The sequence below is a fragment of the Petromyzon marinus genome, chromosome 20, assembly GCF_048934315.1.
Source record: "Petromyzon marinus isolate PM22_M1 ecotype Great Lakes invasive population chromosome 20, UKy_Petmar_22M1.pri1.0, whole genome shotgun sequence".
In the NCBI taxonomy this organism is placed as follows: Eukaryota; Metazoa; Chordata; class Hyperoartia; order Petromyzontiformes; family Petromyzontidae; genus Petromyzon; species Petromyzon marinus.
Genome location: NC_133686.1, coordinates 13,982,778 through 13,999,094, shown reverse-complemented (window position 1 = coordinate 13,999,094; position 16,317 = coordinate 13,982,778). Strand labels below are relative to the sequence as shown.

General features: G+C 46.8%; 1 protein-coding gene across 8 annotated transcripts; it reads right to left on the bottom strand.

The window, feature by feature from the left end:
* Positions 1 to 235: 235 nt before the first annotated feature.
* Positions 236 to 16,012, bottom strand: LOC116944067 (BLOC-1-related complex subunit 6-like). Of its 8 annotated transcripts, none has more exons than XM_032957473.2 (7): positions 14,634 to 16,012; positions 13,267 to 13,339; positions 12,363 to 12,468; positions 9,636 to 11,300; positions 7,946 to 8,100; positions 7,214 to 7,297; positions 236 to 5,958 (listed from the first exon to the last, which is right to left on the bottom strand). In XM_032957473.2, exons 2-7 carry the CDS (start codon positions 13,282 to 13,284, stop codon positions 5,833 to 5,835), a joined length of 2,154 nt encoding a protein of 717 aa, XP_032813364.1. In that variant the 5' UTR covers positions 13,285 to 13,339; positions 14,634 to 16,012; the 3' UTR covers positions 236 to 5,832. The 8 variants fall into 8 exon arrangements, with proteins under 8 accessions (XP_032813364.1, XP_032813367.1, XP_032813362.1 ...); XM_032957476.2 differs by having other exon boundaries at positions 9,636 to 11,072; XM_032957471.2 differs by having other exon boundaries at positions 12,363 to 12,461.
* Between the last annotated feature and the right edge of the window lie 305 nt (positions 16,013 to 16,317).

Here is a 16,317-nt window from a genome sequence, read left to right as displayed (position 1 = left end):
CTCCTTGGAGTAATTTGTATTCTTAAACGTGTACTATTTGTTAAACGTAACTTGGTATTCAAAAGTACAGTACAGCTTCTCTACATCATATTGCATTGTCTAACTACTGTTGGATGAATGCATTTCCACGCCATTGCCATTCCTCATGGAGCCGCAATGCAACAATCCGTGTCGGGTTGTCTTCAGTGACGTCACACATTGTTCACAAGCAAAGCGTGAACAAGAATAACGCGAATGGAAACCTTTGATGTTTATTATTTGTATTTACAATTCGTCATCATGGAAATATTAAAACAAGAGATGCCGTTTCCCCCAATAGTTTTCATACCTGTCACAATGATTGAAATTCCTTCAAATGTTTACATTCTTTTTGGCAGTTACATTGTCCTGTGCGGGCAAGCCTGGTGCAGCTCCTGGCCAGCGAGAGGTCGGTGACCCCCTCTGTGGCCTCCTCCGTGACCCTCTCAGTGACCCCCTCGGTGATCCCCTCAGTAACCCCCTCGGTGGCCCCCTTGGTGACCATCCTCGCTGTGCGGGGTCGATGTGGGTCCGATGATGCCCGCTGGGCACCCAGTCCCCTGTGCTGCACCATTCGCTCAATCGGGACCAATCGCAGAACGTCGGGAGGCCAGGGAACACTTGACAATACTTCTTGCAGCTCTTGTCGCTTCCACTTGACACACCAGCGATCGAGATATTCACCGGGCGTAATGCAATTATTTCCATAAACAAAATAACTCAAATAAAATACCAAAAAAACGAAACGGGAATGCAAACATAATTTAGAAAAAATGACAAATTTAAGCATTTCATAGGAAGACTACAGGACCGTACAGGGCCCCGAGACATTTTGCAAACAAATGTTGTACCGAGTAAGATTTATATCCGTAACTTTCATTGAATCCACTTCATGAAATTACTTTGCACAAAGATAATTGGAGAGTGGTTTAAAAGCGGTACCATAATGTATATGCTGTATGACGATTAAAATGCCTGCAATTGCACTACAATCTTTAAAACCAATGCTTGATCTTAAACTTCCACAACAGTTTATTGGAGACAGGGTGCCTAAAACACTTTTATCATTCAAATTTAAACTTTTAGCGGTGTATTAAATCACTCATGTGCTGCATACAAAACCGATTCAATATCCACCGCAGGTTTATGAACTCTACCACTGGATAATGGGAACATTTGCCCTGAACAGCAATGATCTTTTTCAAGGCTTTGGTCGTCAGCAGAGAAACATGAGAGATGCAAGTTCATGCTTAAATCCAGAGGGGAGCAGTTTGTGAAGGATGGCAGAATCCCACTCAAATATCGTGGCCGTGGTATTAGGAAAGTAGAGCTCCAATATATGCTTACCCAAGTCATGGCCTTTCTTTGTAAACAAATTTCTGCAGAACTGCTTTGTGTGTTCAGTGTGTTGTCCTTCCCCCGCACCTCCGATTAGCATGGTTGGTTACGTACGACGCGAAAGAAGTTCAACATCGATAGTGTAGCTGGAGTGTGGTTCCAGTATACCACGGCCCATGTTATATATAATGGGATACTTTTTTGCCAGTATCTACGTATGAAAAATAATAGGTTTTACTCTTTCTGGCAATAAAACAGGTGTTAAGATGTTTAAACACCAAATGGGTACCGTTTTCAAGGATTCAAGTCTGCATTAACCACATGTACTTGTGGGAAAACATGCTCTGATAATTATTATATGCATTATCTTCGAAGCGGATTGACCTGGTGTAGGTCAATCAGAAAGGGTAAAAGCTATTCTTATGTCTGATACGACTCATGTTAGTTTATCGCTGGTCCGCCTGCAACATCGGGCACAACACACAACGCAATGCAGGGGCTTAGTTTGCGGGGGGAGCGGGGGGGGGGGGGCTTCGCCCAAATTGGACACGTTTATTAATTTATTTTCAAAATTCTTTGGGTCTTTCGGTAAAGTCACGTAGATAGGTTCAAATGAATAAAAATAAAATAAAAACCACGACGTTCGTCATCTGGCCACATGGCCGACCAGCTCTAAACCAATTCCTCAACCACATTAATTCCATACACCCAGCCATCAAATTCACCATGGAGGAAAAGGATGGCAAGCTACCACTTTTGAACGTTCTAATCGAAAAGAGACCAGATGGCTCAATGGGACACTGTCTGGAGGAAAGCAACTCATACGGATGCCTACCTAAAACCTGACTCCCACCACCATCCACCCCAGAAGAATTCCCTCATCAAAACTCTACACCAGAGCTCGATGTATCTCCGACCATCATCACCAATCAAAACCATCATCTTGCCATACATAGCAGGGGTCACCAAAAAATATTTCCAAAATCTTGAGCGAACACAAGATCCAGGCTCGATTAACACAGTACATAAAATTAGTGATCTGATCCCATATGTGAAGGATAGGATCCCTGATAAGCAATACCCTAGCATCTACAAACTAAGCTGTGTCTGCGGCAGTAGTTACATTTGGGAAACTAAGCGACATGTCTCGGACCGTGTTAGGGAACATAAGGCAGATTTGAAACACGGTAGGACCAACACGTCGGCCGTGGCTGATCATTGTTTTAATGCGGTTGGCTCACACGAAATTGATTTCTCTAAGACAAAGGTACTTTGTAAGCCCACTGGCTATCAACAAAGATTATTTCATGAAGCCATTCACATATATAGACACAGACACAATTTCAACCAAGATGGGTACAAACTGAGCAATCATTGGAAGGACGTCATCAACCAGTTTAAGTCATAACTGGCTGTGATGTTCCTATCCCGCCACCTTCCGATGTTAGTTTTTATTTTCCCCGAAGCTTCGGCTCTCCTATTTTACATTAACAGGTAAAAATTTTCACACCAACATAGCCACCTCCGTGCGCCGACCTCGACGTGGCGGCTCTGCGATCTCACATTAACATGTTAATCTCTCACATTAACATGCTAATCTATCACATTAACATGTTCATCTCTCACATTACCATGTTAATATCTCACATTAACATGCTAATCTCACATTAACATAACCACCTCCTCGCCCTCGCCGTGGAGGCCCCTCTCCGATCTTTCATTAAACATGCTAATTTCTATTTAAAGCTTTCGTGACTGCAATGATTCATCTTCTTTGGTTCTTTCGGTAAAGTCACGTAGAATGAGAATAAAATAATAAATTGATAAAATAAAATAACACAATAATATTCTCACAATTATTGTCTTATTTTATTTGATCAATTTATTATTTTATTCTCATTCTACGTGACTTTACCGAAAGAACCAAAGAAGATGCTAATTTCTAACTTGATTTGAAACTTTCGTGACTGCAGGAATTACCCTTTGCTTCTTTCAGTAAATAAATTAAATAGAATACACATTAACATCACTAGCCCTGCCCACTTTGTTTATGACCCTTGGGCTACACCCAATTTTAAACCTGTAAAACAGTCTGCCTCAGCAGCTTTCCCCCTTTTATCCTCCTGATGATGTGTTGTGATATAAACGTCATGGTTTTTGTTAATTTTATTTGTATTAATTTGAACCCATCTCCGTGACTTTACTGAAAGACCCAAAGAATATGAATTCCCGCAATCACGGAAGCTTTAAGTCAAGATTAGTTTTCAATAGTTTAGAATGAACATGAAATTTTAATTAATTATATTCACTGTAATTCATAATGTGACGGACAATGCGAACCCCTGTACCCCCCCCATCCCCCCGAATATAGAAGTCAAACTCCACCGATGATGTCTCCGGCTTGCTATCTGGAGGGTTGCGGGTTCACATTCTGGATGGTGACCAGCTCAACATCATCCCTCACGCATGTGGAATTTCCACCACTCGCTTGAGCCTGAAAGCAGATGAGAACTGCCCTCAATGCTCATTTGAGCAGGAAATTGCCGACTTCACTTTGCAATTGTGGCGCCATTCATTGATTTACATGAATTCAAGTTGGTATTCTTTGTCCACAACAGTACCTTTAAAAAAACACTATTCTTTACCTGGGATTGTGCATTTTTAATTATTGGAAATAAATGTAATCCAACGTAAATAAAGTCAATATTACAATTAAGGCTCTTGTGTTGAGTTTTTCCTGTATTTAACATCCACATGCGTGTCATCCATGACTCTTGAGCTGGGCCAAGGCATCCACAAGCAGGGCACCAGGAAGCCATACAGCAAGTAGGTGGCTGTGGCATTTATCGTGTTAGCCCCTCATATGCAAGGGGTTTCTCCAGGCACTAGGGGGTTCCTATCTAAATTGCAGACACTGCAACAATTGGAGGGCCGAACATCGGAAGCAGGAGCCTCCTCCTCGTCGTCACGTCCCGAGACTGAGCTCCGTTGAGGCCGACGGACAGCAGCGCGGCCGCCACAAGCAAGGGCTGTGCAGGCCGCATCGCGACATCACGGTCAACCACTCGGCAACAGCTGGTCAACGCGGGTAACAGTCATAAAATAACGCCATGAGATCTCATGAGTGGCCCGTTAAATACAGACGTTGGTGAAATTTAAGTGCATGAGGCGAAGCTCAGTGTTGACAAATCGGATGTCGCAGGTGTGCATGGACATGAGGCACAACACAATGCAGGGGATTTACTTTGGCTCAAGTCTCATGCCTAGGCAGGGATTGAGCACTCCCCTCTCATCTCCTGGCGAGGCAGGCACTAAAGATGAGTTAAATGTGCCATCTCTGACTCAACTGCTCCACTGGGACTCGATTTGCCATTGCCGTTTTCTCTGGTTGGATATGGAGGCAAAACTCAGGAATTTGTGAGTTAGATTACTTCGCTTCGAGACTAGCCTGCAGGGAAGACGGATCGTGTGACAGGCGCACGAGGTGCCGAGCGCCCTTTGGGGATGGCATTGTGGACAGGGGCCTGGTGTGGGCTGCTTTGGGGCGTAACATTACAATTCCCAACATTTCCTGGCACGACTCGCCTGTGCTGCAGTGGCCCGGCGCATCAATTTCCAGAGACGACGAGGGTAAACACCGCAGTGCGACCCATCCAGCATGGAGAGCAGCATAGCTGCATGCACAGGTGCAGCGACGGCCAGATGGGGTGCACAGTGAAGAACGCACTCATGTTGACAGATATGACCTTGCATATATATAAACAAAAAATAGTCCATACCCATTATGTACAATTCCTCACCAAACTTGAATAAAGTGGCTCTCCCAAGAGTCATTAAACTCCAACGACCATAAATTTACCAATTAATATCCCATACGCAGTGTGCATTGCACTGCATCATTACGCACACACACAAGAGGCAAACAGGGCAAGGTGATCAGCGCACCTGGTAGCATTTATGACCTCTACAAATTGCATAATGCAGCTGTGGGTAAATTAGGATTTAAACCACAACTCCTTCACGGAGGCCTCTGCTGTTGAGAAAGATGTCACTTCATCTCTGATTTGTTGCAGGTCGCGATCAATGTTAGAATTTAATTTGCAAGATAATAAACATGTACGATGTTCACCGATAGAAAAATAAATTTACAGACAATCCCAAAAACAGTAAAAAACATGGATAGCCGTGTAGTCCAATGATTGATATCTGACCACCGCGAATGCATTAACAGAACAATGTTGCGTTCGGTGAAAACACTAAACAAAAGCACTACACTCGATGAAGTCACCGACAAATTCAAAATGCCAACCAAAAATATAAGCCATGAACTAAACAAACCCAGGCTTCTTTTGGACGTACTGAATCCAGCTATTACCAGAATGAATAAGTATTTTTAAAAGAACGGGGTAGGCCATCGTCTGGGGCGCAGGAGGGGAGAAAGAACACGGGCAGGCTGCTGAGAGATCGGCGCCTCCGTCACTTGCACAGGTTCTCCAGGTGGTCCAGCAGCCGCTTCACATCTTTGATCTGCTTGGCTAGGCTGTGCACGGGCTGCATGCCCTTGTCCAGCTCCTCGGTGCGCGCCATCAGCGTGTACATGGCCTGAAACGACATCAAATGTGCCCACCGCACAAAGACAAAGATCACCCCCCGCGTAGCCTTAACAGACTGAGGGGGGCAAGTGCTGTTAGCGAGCACCTATGAAAGCTGGCACGGAACACGATGGGGGTGGGTGGCCAACATCACGCCCGGCCGCCTTTGTCTCCCTAGTGCCTATGTTTACACACTGCACCAGGTACTCATTTGAGACTGAGTCGACGCTAGGGGAGACCCAGGACCAGTGCAGATATCGTCACTGAAGTTGGCCGTGGCCAGGTTTTCGTAGCACAGCGTGCTCACCGTTACACCACCGCACAGTACGCACGCACAGTACGCACGCACGCACAGTACGCATGCACGCACAGTACGCACGCACGCACCCCCCCAGCAGAAACCTTAATTGACTTGGAGATCTGCAAAGAGGAGTGGGACAAAATCCCTCCTGAGATGTGTGCAAACCTGGTGGCCAACTACAAGAAACGTCTGACCTCTGTGATTGCCAACAAGGGTTTTGCCACCAAGTACTAAGTCATGTTTTGCAGAGGGGTCAAATACTTATTTCCCTCATTAAAATGCAAATCAATTTATAACATTTTTGACATGCGTTTTTCTGGATTTTTTGTTGTTATTCTGTCTCTCACTGTTCAAATAAACCTACCATTAAAATATAGACTGATCATTTCTTTGTCAGTGGGCAAAGGTACAAAATCAGAAGGGGATCAAATACTTTTTTCCCTCACTGTACGTGTTAAACTCTGCTTGGTTACCCAGGAATATCTCACCGAGACTCAAGAATTGTTAAAATTTTTACAGTACGGGGAGGTCTTGTTACTGTATATATATAATCCAAATTAAGTAATTTGCAGGCAATTATCAAATCTGCCAAATTTGGACCAAGAACTTTGGCAACAAGCTGGGAATGCGAAACGGCTAGGTCGTATCACCCCCTCCGCCATGTTGGATACAGCTATCTGTTTACCCTATCGACCACGTGACCCCATCCAGCCAATCAGAGCATGTGTTGTTAGCGCAACGGCCGCACATTGCACGAAGCAACACAGGAATGAACGTTGTTGCCTGCGATATTTCTGCAAAAAAAGCCCACTGTTTAGCTTTGGCTAAGTTAGCAGTCAGGTGATTATTTTTTGACAGTCACAAGACACAGCCGGACGAAGCGGTGGTCAAGTACGGAGGCGTCTCCGGCACTCGCTGACACGACCTCTTGACCTTGACCTTAAAAAAAATCTAAGAACCTTACCTTGATGCTGAGGTCAACAGACTCTCCCAAACTGTCCACCGAATCACGATACGTCTGTATGTAGCCCACGCTAAGTGCTGTCATCTGCGGAAAACAAAACAAACCATGGTGATAGGACTATCTTTAGATTTATAGTAGGGAATGTTAGCAATCGGTTGTTTATGACTAATTATTGGTATCTGCAATACCAAGAATACCCACATATAAAGTAGTGACCAGCTCTTTTCCAAATGGGTTAAATACCGTAAAATATGTCAACACCATGCCTAGCCGCCTTTGTCTCCCCAATGTTGATGTTTACATACCACACTAGGCACTTATTTGAGGCTGAGTCGACATAGGACTGGTTCGGATAATCGTCACCGATGTTGGCTGTGAGTGGGAATTGAACTGTTCGTAGCATAATGCATTAACCACTTATTTTATTACACTTTATCCAGGAAAGCATCACTCAGTCTCAAGACTTTTGCTGGAGAGCCACGCTAAGTTTTCTCAGTTGAGGGCGATGTTGCTGCTGTGCGTAATCCAAATTTATTAATTGGCAAATAAGATTTCAGCATTGGGACGTTTGATCAATACCGGTTACATTGTATGTATTTTTTAGCTATGGGAGGAACCCAATGCACAACAGCGGGAGACCATAAAACTCCACGCAGAAAGGCGCCCGAGTCGGGAATCAAACCCTGGCCCTTTTTGCTGCGAGGCTCCCCACGGTGACCACTGCACACCTACGTTCTGGATGGTGGTGTTGAGGGACTTCATCATGCGGTCCACATTGGATGCCAGGTCGCGGGCCTGGGCCTCTAGGTCGGCGAGCACGGCGGGGTCCACGGGGGGGATGTCGCGCTGCGTGAGGAAGCCCCGCAACACGGCGCCACCGGCCTCATCTGGGCAGGACACAGCACAGTGCTATACACAGTGCTACCACCATCACCACCGTCACCACCACCACTGCCACAGTGACATTGCCTCTTGTTTCACAACACCTAGAAATTCGCCTCCTTCCCATATCGGTATCTCCACATGCAAGGTACTTTTTGTTTTAATATATCCCACCAACCACATACACACATGGTATTCTGGGAGTGCTTTTCTTTCATAAGCAATGCTTTAACACAAGTTTCGACATTTAGTGTCTCATCAGCAGTCAGTCTTGCTGTCAATAGCAAGTCACGTCAGTCTTGCTTACACCAATAATGGTGAAATGCCAATTGTTTATATGCAAGGACCGTTTCTGTTAGATTTGGGTCATCGACGATGTGGCGGATGAGTGGTGTAATATACTTATTTTCATACGAAGGAAAAATATTGGATGTGTTTTGGCAGTTTATTTTGTTACTTACATTAGCCCCCATGATTGTTGTGCTTATCAAATTTCCTATTGTGTCTTCTTACTCCTCTCTATGTTAATTGTTTGGGTTTTGACCAATGATATGGGAGCCAAAGCCCAATAATAAAATTGGCTCGTTTTTACAATATTTTTTTGGCAGGCAAAAACTCTTTCATTACGATGTATGCCTATCTGCCCATACATCTTTCTGTAACATTATTGAGCGGGTATCGGACACATCACACACGTAAAATACAGTATCTAGTCTCATGATGGGAAACCACATACGAGGTTGTGGTTAAACAAATTATGTATCCACTTGACCACACTATATACGGATCAGTTACCATTGAAAGTACAACATAAAGCTGGAATTTTCGTGTTTCAAGTACTTTAACAGTATTGTATTCTGCTCAACGAAGGTAGATTTAACCAGTGTAACGGCAATGCATCAGCAGATATTAAAGATCCATAAAATGTTAATGGTTTAGAAATCAATCAGAGTTGTAGAGAGCAAGTGTTCTGACGAGTGTTGTATAAACTAATTTAACCACCCGCATAGAGCAAGTTGAGTACTTTTAAATCAATAAAAAATGTACATCCATTACATGGCTTAATTCAAGTTATATCAGGGCGAATAAGATGTTTTAGTTTTTCTCTGTATCATAGTGTAAATAGACTATTACACAATCTAAATTTGCAAAACCCGGTTATCCAGTTTACCATGTTGTGGGTTTACTCTCCAACACACCTGTGTGCTGAAATAGTAACTAATTGGCACGTTTTGTTTACGTGACAATCCTTACCAATTGGTTGTGTCGGGTGGTGGTGGGTTAACGACACATTTATATTTACGCGATCTAACCCAAAAAAACTTTATTATGAATATTGCTCACGAAAGCCTACTAGGTGTAAAACACTCTTAAAACATATAAATCACGAACATTCCAGCAATAAACAATTGGCGCACGAGACGAATCGCCTTGAACGATGTTTTCATGTCCTATTGGGTCGTGGACGACCTCCGTAGGCGTGGCGGAGAGCATGCGCTGGAGGCGCTGCCGGATTGCCGCCCGTTGGTGAGAGACTTACCATCGAGGTTTCTGCTCGAGCTCAATTTGATCTTCTGCAGGAGGTCATCGGCCACAAAGTGCGTCAACTCTCCCTCGTGCGTCACGGTTCCTTCCAGCTCTAGCGCGCTGGATATGGTGGCACGACGCCCGTCGGGCCGCCCCCCTTCCTTGGGCCGAGCCCCCCCGAGCACGTACAGCTGGCTGATGCCATCCAGGCTGCGGCTATCCTGCATGCGCCACATCCCCCTGGGCGTGTTCGCGGGCGCGGCACTCGCCGCCGCCGCCCCTCCCTTACTGCACACGTACACCTCTGGGAAGATGTGCTGCTGACGGGTGCCCGGCACGCCACTCGAGGGGCCATGACCAGATTCTCCAAAGTGATTTTCACAGATCTCCAGGTTGAGCTCGGCTTCGGGGATGTTATTAAAGGGGTTAATTCGCAGCCTCCGACTGGCGGGGCTGATCCATTTTGCCACGTCTTCGCCTGCGCAAACTACGCTGCCTAGGCCCTGCCTCTCTGCACTGCCGTCTGCAACGGCCACATCTGTCGAGTCGTACATCGACTGAAGAGGCGCCTGTCCTAACGACTCAAATTCCTTTACTTTGTGCGCGTTGTCAGCTGTGTGCCCTGTCCTGTCTTGCAAAACATCTTGTGCTGTTTGTGAATGTTTAACGCCACGGTTGATCTCCAATGCAACTGTAGCTTCTGCAGATGTCGTGTTATTATGTCCCTTTGTTGCATTTGCAAAGGATCGTGCATTGTCTTTGTCCTCGTCAATGTGCACTGTGGGCTCTGAGATTTGTCTAGTGTTTCCCTCATGTTCAATGGGATGTACACTACAAACCACACCTTCGGATGTTGCCACAGCTGTTGTATCCATGTTGTGATTTAATCTGTCGTGATCCACACCTTCGGGGCATTTCAATTGGTAACTTACATTGTGCGAATCTACCTCCAGTATATCACATTCAACAGATGCTATACTCTGAGATTCATGTAAATTAGTTACATTATTCAAATCAAGTTTTAAACTACACCTCGCATTGCGTGACTTGGATTGAAAGGCTGTATCAATTGACTGATCTACTGCCTCTTTCCCACAAGTATTTGGAGTTGAGACGTGGTCCACATTTTCAGTGTTGTATTCCTCATCCCGTTGTGCGTTGTTAATCTCACACATCCTCTGCTGGGCAACAGGATGACAAGTCGCCCTGCTCACCGTCTCCACGTTAACCGCAAGGTTAAAATGTAACTCCTCCTGATCATCGCTACCAAACGAGCCGGGCGAAAGACCCTGCAGCGAGGCAGTCAGCCCAGGTAACCCCACATCATTCTCATCACCCGCACGGCCTAAGTTCTCACATTTTTTAATGGGCCCACTCTGTAATCCAACACTTTCAGTCTTCTCTTGCTTAGGCTCTGTGTCCATGTTTGACTCCTCAGAAGTGGGAGTGTCTGTATTCACACAGGCAGTAGAAATGGATGGAGCAATTTCAGGAGAAGGAACACCATCACGACCACCAGTAGTAGCAGCAGCGGCAGCAGGCACAGCAAGGTCAGCGCTGCCAGCAGGCTCTGTGTCTCTGTTTGCCATGTTATCTTTCATCCCACCCACACGAGGCTCCTCAAGACGACCAGTGCCTCTATCCAAGGACTTAGTGTCCAATCCCTCCTCCATGTCACCTGGACATCAACAAAACGAAACAGTTAGTGCAGAGCACGTGTTTGGCCATTCACAATTATTCAGTGCACATGAAATTGGCACCTCTGAGTCGTAATCGCTCTTAAGTCATTGGGCAGAGAAATAATAGTCTTGGTAATTTTTTTAGAATGCTCTTCAAATAAAAAGTTGCATGAACTCTTCTATGGTACCCTCTGAATTACAACTAAGGTTCAATGGTGTGATTCCAATTTCCTTGGTGTATATCACTCAACACGTACGCACGGCATTGGTTTGGGACTGTATGGAGTCGGGGATAGAAGGGTGCGACAAACAAAAGCCCTGTGTTGTACATATTGACAATGTTGACAAATATCACAGAAACATAATTATGAAACAATCAACCATAGAAGCAGCAGGGTTGAGGAAAGGTGTCTCTTCCATGGAAGACATGCTATCATATTATGAAAAAAAAAAATTCAAATAATAATTAGTTATTTATTCAGGAAAAAGCGTCCTGCATTGTTTTTATTTTAATGTTTTTAGATTATCAAGATATATGTGGGAGGACAGTGGACCTCCTGCATAAAAACCCAGACACGTGAGGGGGCAACACTCTATCCCCGTACAGATGGAAAATGATGGCGATTAGTCCACTTGCTGTACCAGCTTCTCCTGACGAGCCAGGGTATGGCACCTCCTCAACGCTCACGGCGAAGAAAGTTTCACATTTGTATGATCCACCAAACTAAACACAAAAAAACATTCTAAAGAAATTCGTTTTCAATTTAGATTTAAAAGTGTGTAGCTCCACTGGCTTCCTAATATCGGAAGGAAGAGCATTCCAGATGGCCGCAGAAGCGCATCTAAAAGCGTGCGATGCAGCAATCATCTTTGATCGATGGTTAGCCAAAAGCCGCTGCTACGAGGATGACCGGAGTTTGGGTGAGGGTTTATGCTCCTCAATGAGATTACCAAAGTGTCGTGGTTCATTTGTGAGCGCGACCTTATAACTATGACACAATATCTGCAAACCCAAGACTATTTTGGCCGACTTCTGCAGATGCATTCAGCAGGAGCCGTACCTGCATTGTCCTCCGTGGAGGCTGCCCGGTGGTGGTGGTGGTGCGTCACTATGAAGCCACACGCTGCCTCGTCATGGCATTCCTCTTGCTCACCTCTATCTGCAAACTCGCCACGTATAGCAAATGGGTTGAAAATAAACAAGTCCTTCGTAATGCTTACCATTATAAAAGCGATAATGCTTTAGCTCTCCCAACTTGTAGCGGGGATCACGAAAACTCTCGCACAGACAATCGTATGTAAATAAGGAGTTATTGTTAATGTGTGTCACCGTTGAGGACTTAAACAATAAATAAAAAACAAACAGGCAAATTAATATAAGAGTTGTCAAACATTCATGAATTAATTCACCAAGCGTTAAAGTAATGAGGGCTCGGGGTGAGCATCTACATCATTAGACCTCCTTTGCCAGTACTAAAATGTAAAAATATGGTTTTTCCCCTTTTTTCTGGCAACAAAACTGAAACCTTTTTACAAGGATTCATGTCTGATAGTGCATTGTCTTTGAGTTGTATGCCTTTTGGCGTCATCTGGTCGAGCACCAATTGGGTCGAGGCTCAAAAGAAAGCCGTCCCTTGGTGTGGACCAATCAGTTTCAAGGACAATGCATATATTATCATAGTATGTTTTTTGTTTGCATTTTGACTGCAGGTATTGTGGTTAATGCAGACATGAATGCTCGTAAAAAGGTTTCAGTTTTGTTGCCAGAAAAAGGGGAAAAACCTTATTATATTCCACATTGACAACTAATATATCCAAAAAAATTTCAAAATGACTTACTTCAATTCCAGTACTCAATACAGAAAAATACGAACATTCAAGGAAAATTTAGCATATCTTACCGACACACAACTACATTTGCTTTAAATCAAATCAGTTTAACAACCGAGATGTTCTCTATCTCACCTGCTGCTGATTGCTCATTCCTGGACATTCGGTATCCACGTGGTTCACTCCTGAGACAACTCTTCCCAGAACCCTGAAAACCGTAAACAAAAAGTTACATTCTCCATAATAATGTCAACAAGAGAGAGGTGCACAACATTACATACAGATCCACACAACGTGAAAAATCTATCCAAAAAGACGAGCGAAAAATAATGTATACTAATGCTGCAAACTGTACTTAGAACTTTGGTTCAAGCAAACCTGACACTGCTTGATGAGACACTTAATGTCAAAACTGGTCCATATTTTGCTTGTATTTAATACTGCTGCTGAAATTATGCACTCCCAGAGAAGGCCCGTGTGGGTGACAGGATGTGTATAAAATACGTTGATTTGTTTTTGTGCGGAGGGACAAACAAGTGGAGGAGGCGGACTGTCTGGGGCTTATCGTGCAGGGCTAGCATTATTGCATCCTTTTCGCTCCGGCTATTGGTAGCGGGCGGCAGCAGCGAGAGTTGTTGGTGGTGGTGTGGCGGTGGCAGCGAGAGTTGTTGGTGGTGGTGTGGCGGGAGCAGTGAGAGTTGTTGGTGGTGGTGTGGCGGAAGCAGTGAGAGTTGTTGGTGGTGGTGTGGCGGTAGGAGCGAGAGTTGTTGGTGGTGGTGTGGCTGGAGCGGCAACAAGTGTCCACGGGAGTTCAACAACGAGCATCTCAATCTTGATTTGAAGCTTTAGTGACTGCAGGAATCCACACTCTTTAGTGCTTTCGGTAAAGTCACGTAGGTAGAAAAATAATAGATCACGACGTTTCGATCGCAACACAAGCAATCGTCATCAGGTGGGACAACCACAGCAAGAAAAAACTGCTCGACTTTACCGAAAAAAACCCAAAGAGTAACGAGCATCTCCACATTTAGATTTCTTGTTGAATCGGTTTCCATCAACATCGATTTTGGAATTGCCACACACACTCGGAATTAATAACACTGGGAATTAGTTTTTTACTGTTTTGACCGTTTACATCAGTTTTATTTACTTTAAAATAACCACGGAATATAATGCACATTACAATAATTCCCTCCCGTGTGTTGCCGGCGAGGGCACTGCCGCTGCTGCGAGCCCCGAGGGCGCGGCACCACCAACACGCGGCCCGCGGGGCGGCTCCCTTGCCCAACAACGCGACTCGGGTACACAACAAGGACATCAACAACACCGTGGACTCGTGGAGCCTGCTGGGCTCACTCAAGATACAAAGTAGACACGGGGAAGAGAGAGGTGACATGGGGACACACAGGGGAGACCGCGAGACAACGGGCACGGGGAGACAGGGATACACGGAAACAATTGGGAGACGCAGAGACACAGAGACACGACGGGGAGCTGCTCACCCAAAGCTTCACCGCCCCTCGCGGCGCCGTGGGGAACCCCTCCTCATGGGGCAGCGACTCTCAACAGTTCGTTAAGCTCCTGTGTGGTGACTTGGGGTAACTCACTCAGGGTTGACTATCGTAGCGTTGACCCTGCAGTGAGGCAGGCTGTCCTGGTATTGAGACTCAGGGTTGACTTCTCTCTCGCGGGGTGGGTGACTCTCCCCCGTCTCGTCTCTCACGCGGTGGGTGACTCTCCCCCGTCTCGTCTCTCACAGGGTGGGTGACTCTCCCCTGTCTCGTCTCTCACAGGGTGGATGACTCTCCCCCGTCTCGTCTCTCGCAGGGTGGGTGACTCTCCCCCGTCTTGTCTCTCACAGGGTGGGTGACTCTCCCCCTGTCTCGTCTCTCACAGGGTGGATGACTCTCCCCCGTCTCGTCTCTCGCAGGGTGGGTGACTCTCCCCCGTCTTGTCTCTCACAGGGTGGGTGACTCTCCCCCGTCTCGTCTCTCGCAGGGTGGGTGACTCTCCCCCGTCTTGTCTCTCACAGGGTGGGTGACTCTCCCCCGTCTCGTCTCTCACAGGGTGGGTGACTCTCCCCTGTCTTGTCTCACACGGGGTGGGTGACTCTCCCCTGTCTTGTCTCTCACGGGGTGGGTGACTCCCCTGTCTTGTCTCTCACGGGGTGGGTGACTCTCCCCTGTCTTGTCTCTCACGGGGTGGGTGACTCTCCCCTGTCTTGTCTCTCACGGGGTGGGTGACTCTCCCCTGTCTTGTCTCTCACGGGGTGGGTGACTCTCCTCTGTCTTGTCTCTCACGGGGTGGGTGACTCTCCCCTGTCTTGTCTCTCACGGGGTGGGTGACTCTCCCCTGTCTTGTCTCTCACGGGGTGGGTGACTCTCCCCCGTCTCGTCTCTCACGGGGTGGGTGACTCCCCTGTCTTGTCTCTCACGGGGTGGGTGACTCCCCTGTCTTGTCTCTCACGGGGTGGGTGACTCCCCTGTCTTGTCTCTCACGGGGTGGGTGACTCTCCCGTCTTGTCTCTCACGGGGTGGGTGACTCTCCCCCGTCTTTCGCGATGCTGTTATTAGTTCTTCTCCTTGTGCTGCCTTCAGCCCACAAGTCGAGTCCCGCGCAGCTGAGCGCCGATCGGAGCGGCGCCGATTCGCGTCAGCGCAACAACGCGTTCCAGCCACGGCGCTAGGCGAGGGCAGAGCCCACAGGAACGAGCAGGCGCCGCCAGTGAGTTGCGGGCGAGGGCGAGCGGCCGAGGTGGAACCTTCGCGTTGCTGACACCGAACCGCGAGCGGCCGCGGAGACGACCGCGGCGAATCGGTCTCCGCGGCGTCGCGCGGCACTGCCCCGCCACGTGACACGGATGCGGCCTAGACGAGGTGTGGCCTTGGCTGTGCGCGCCATCTTGTTTAGTTCATGTCCACTGACCATCTGCGCCATCTTGTTTAGTTCATGCCTCCCCCCACCAGTTGCCCGCGCCACTCTTGTTTAGTTCATTCCCCCCCCCACCAGTTGGCCGCGCCATCTTGTTTAGTTCATGCCTCTCCCCCCCCCCACTTACTGCGCGTGCCACCTTTTTTAGTTCATGCCCCCCCCCACCAACTAGGTGCGCATGCCATCTTGTTTAGTTCATGCCCCCCCCCACCAGCTGCGCGCGCCATCTTGTTTAGTTCATGGGCCCGCTCGAGG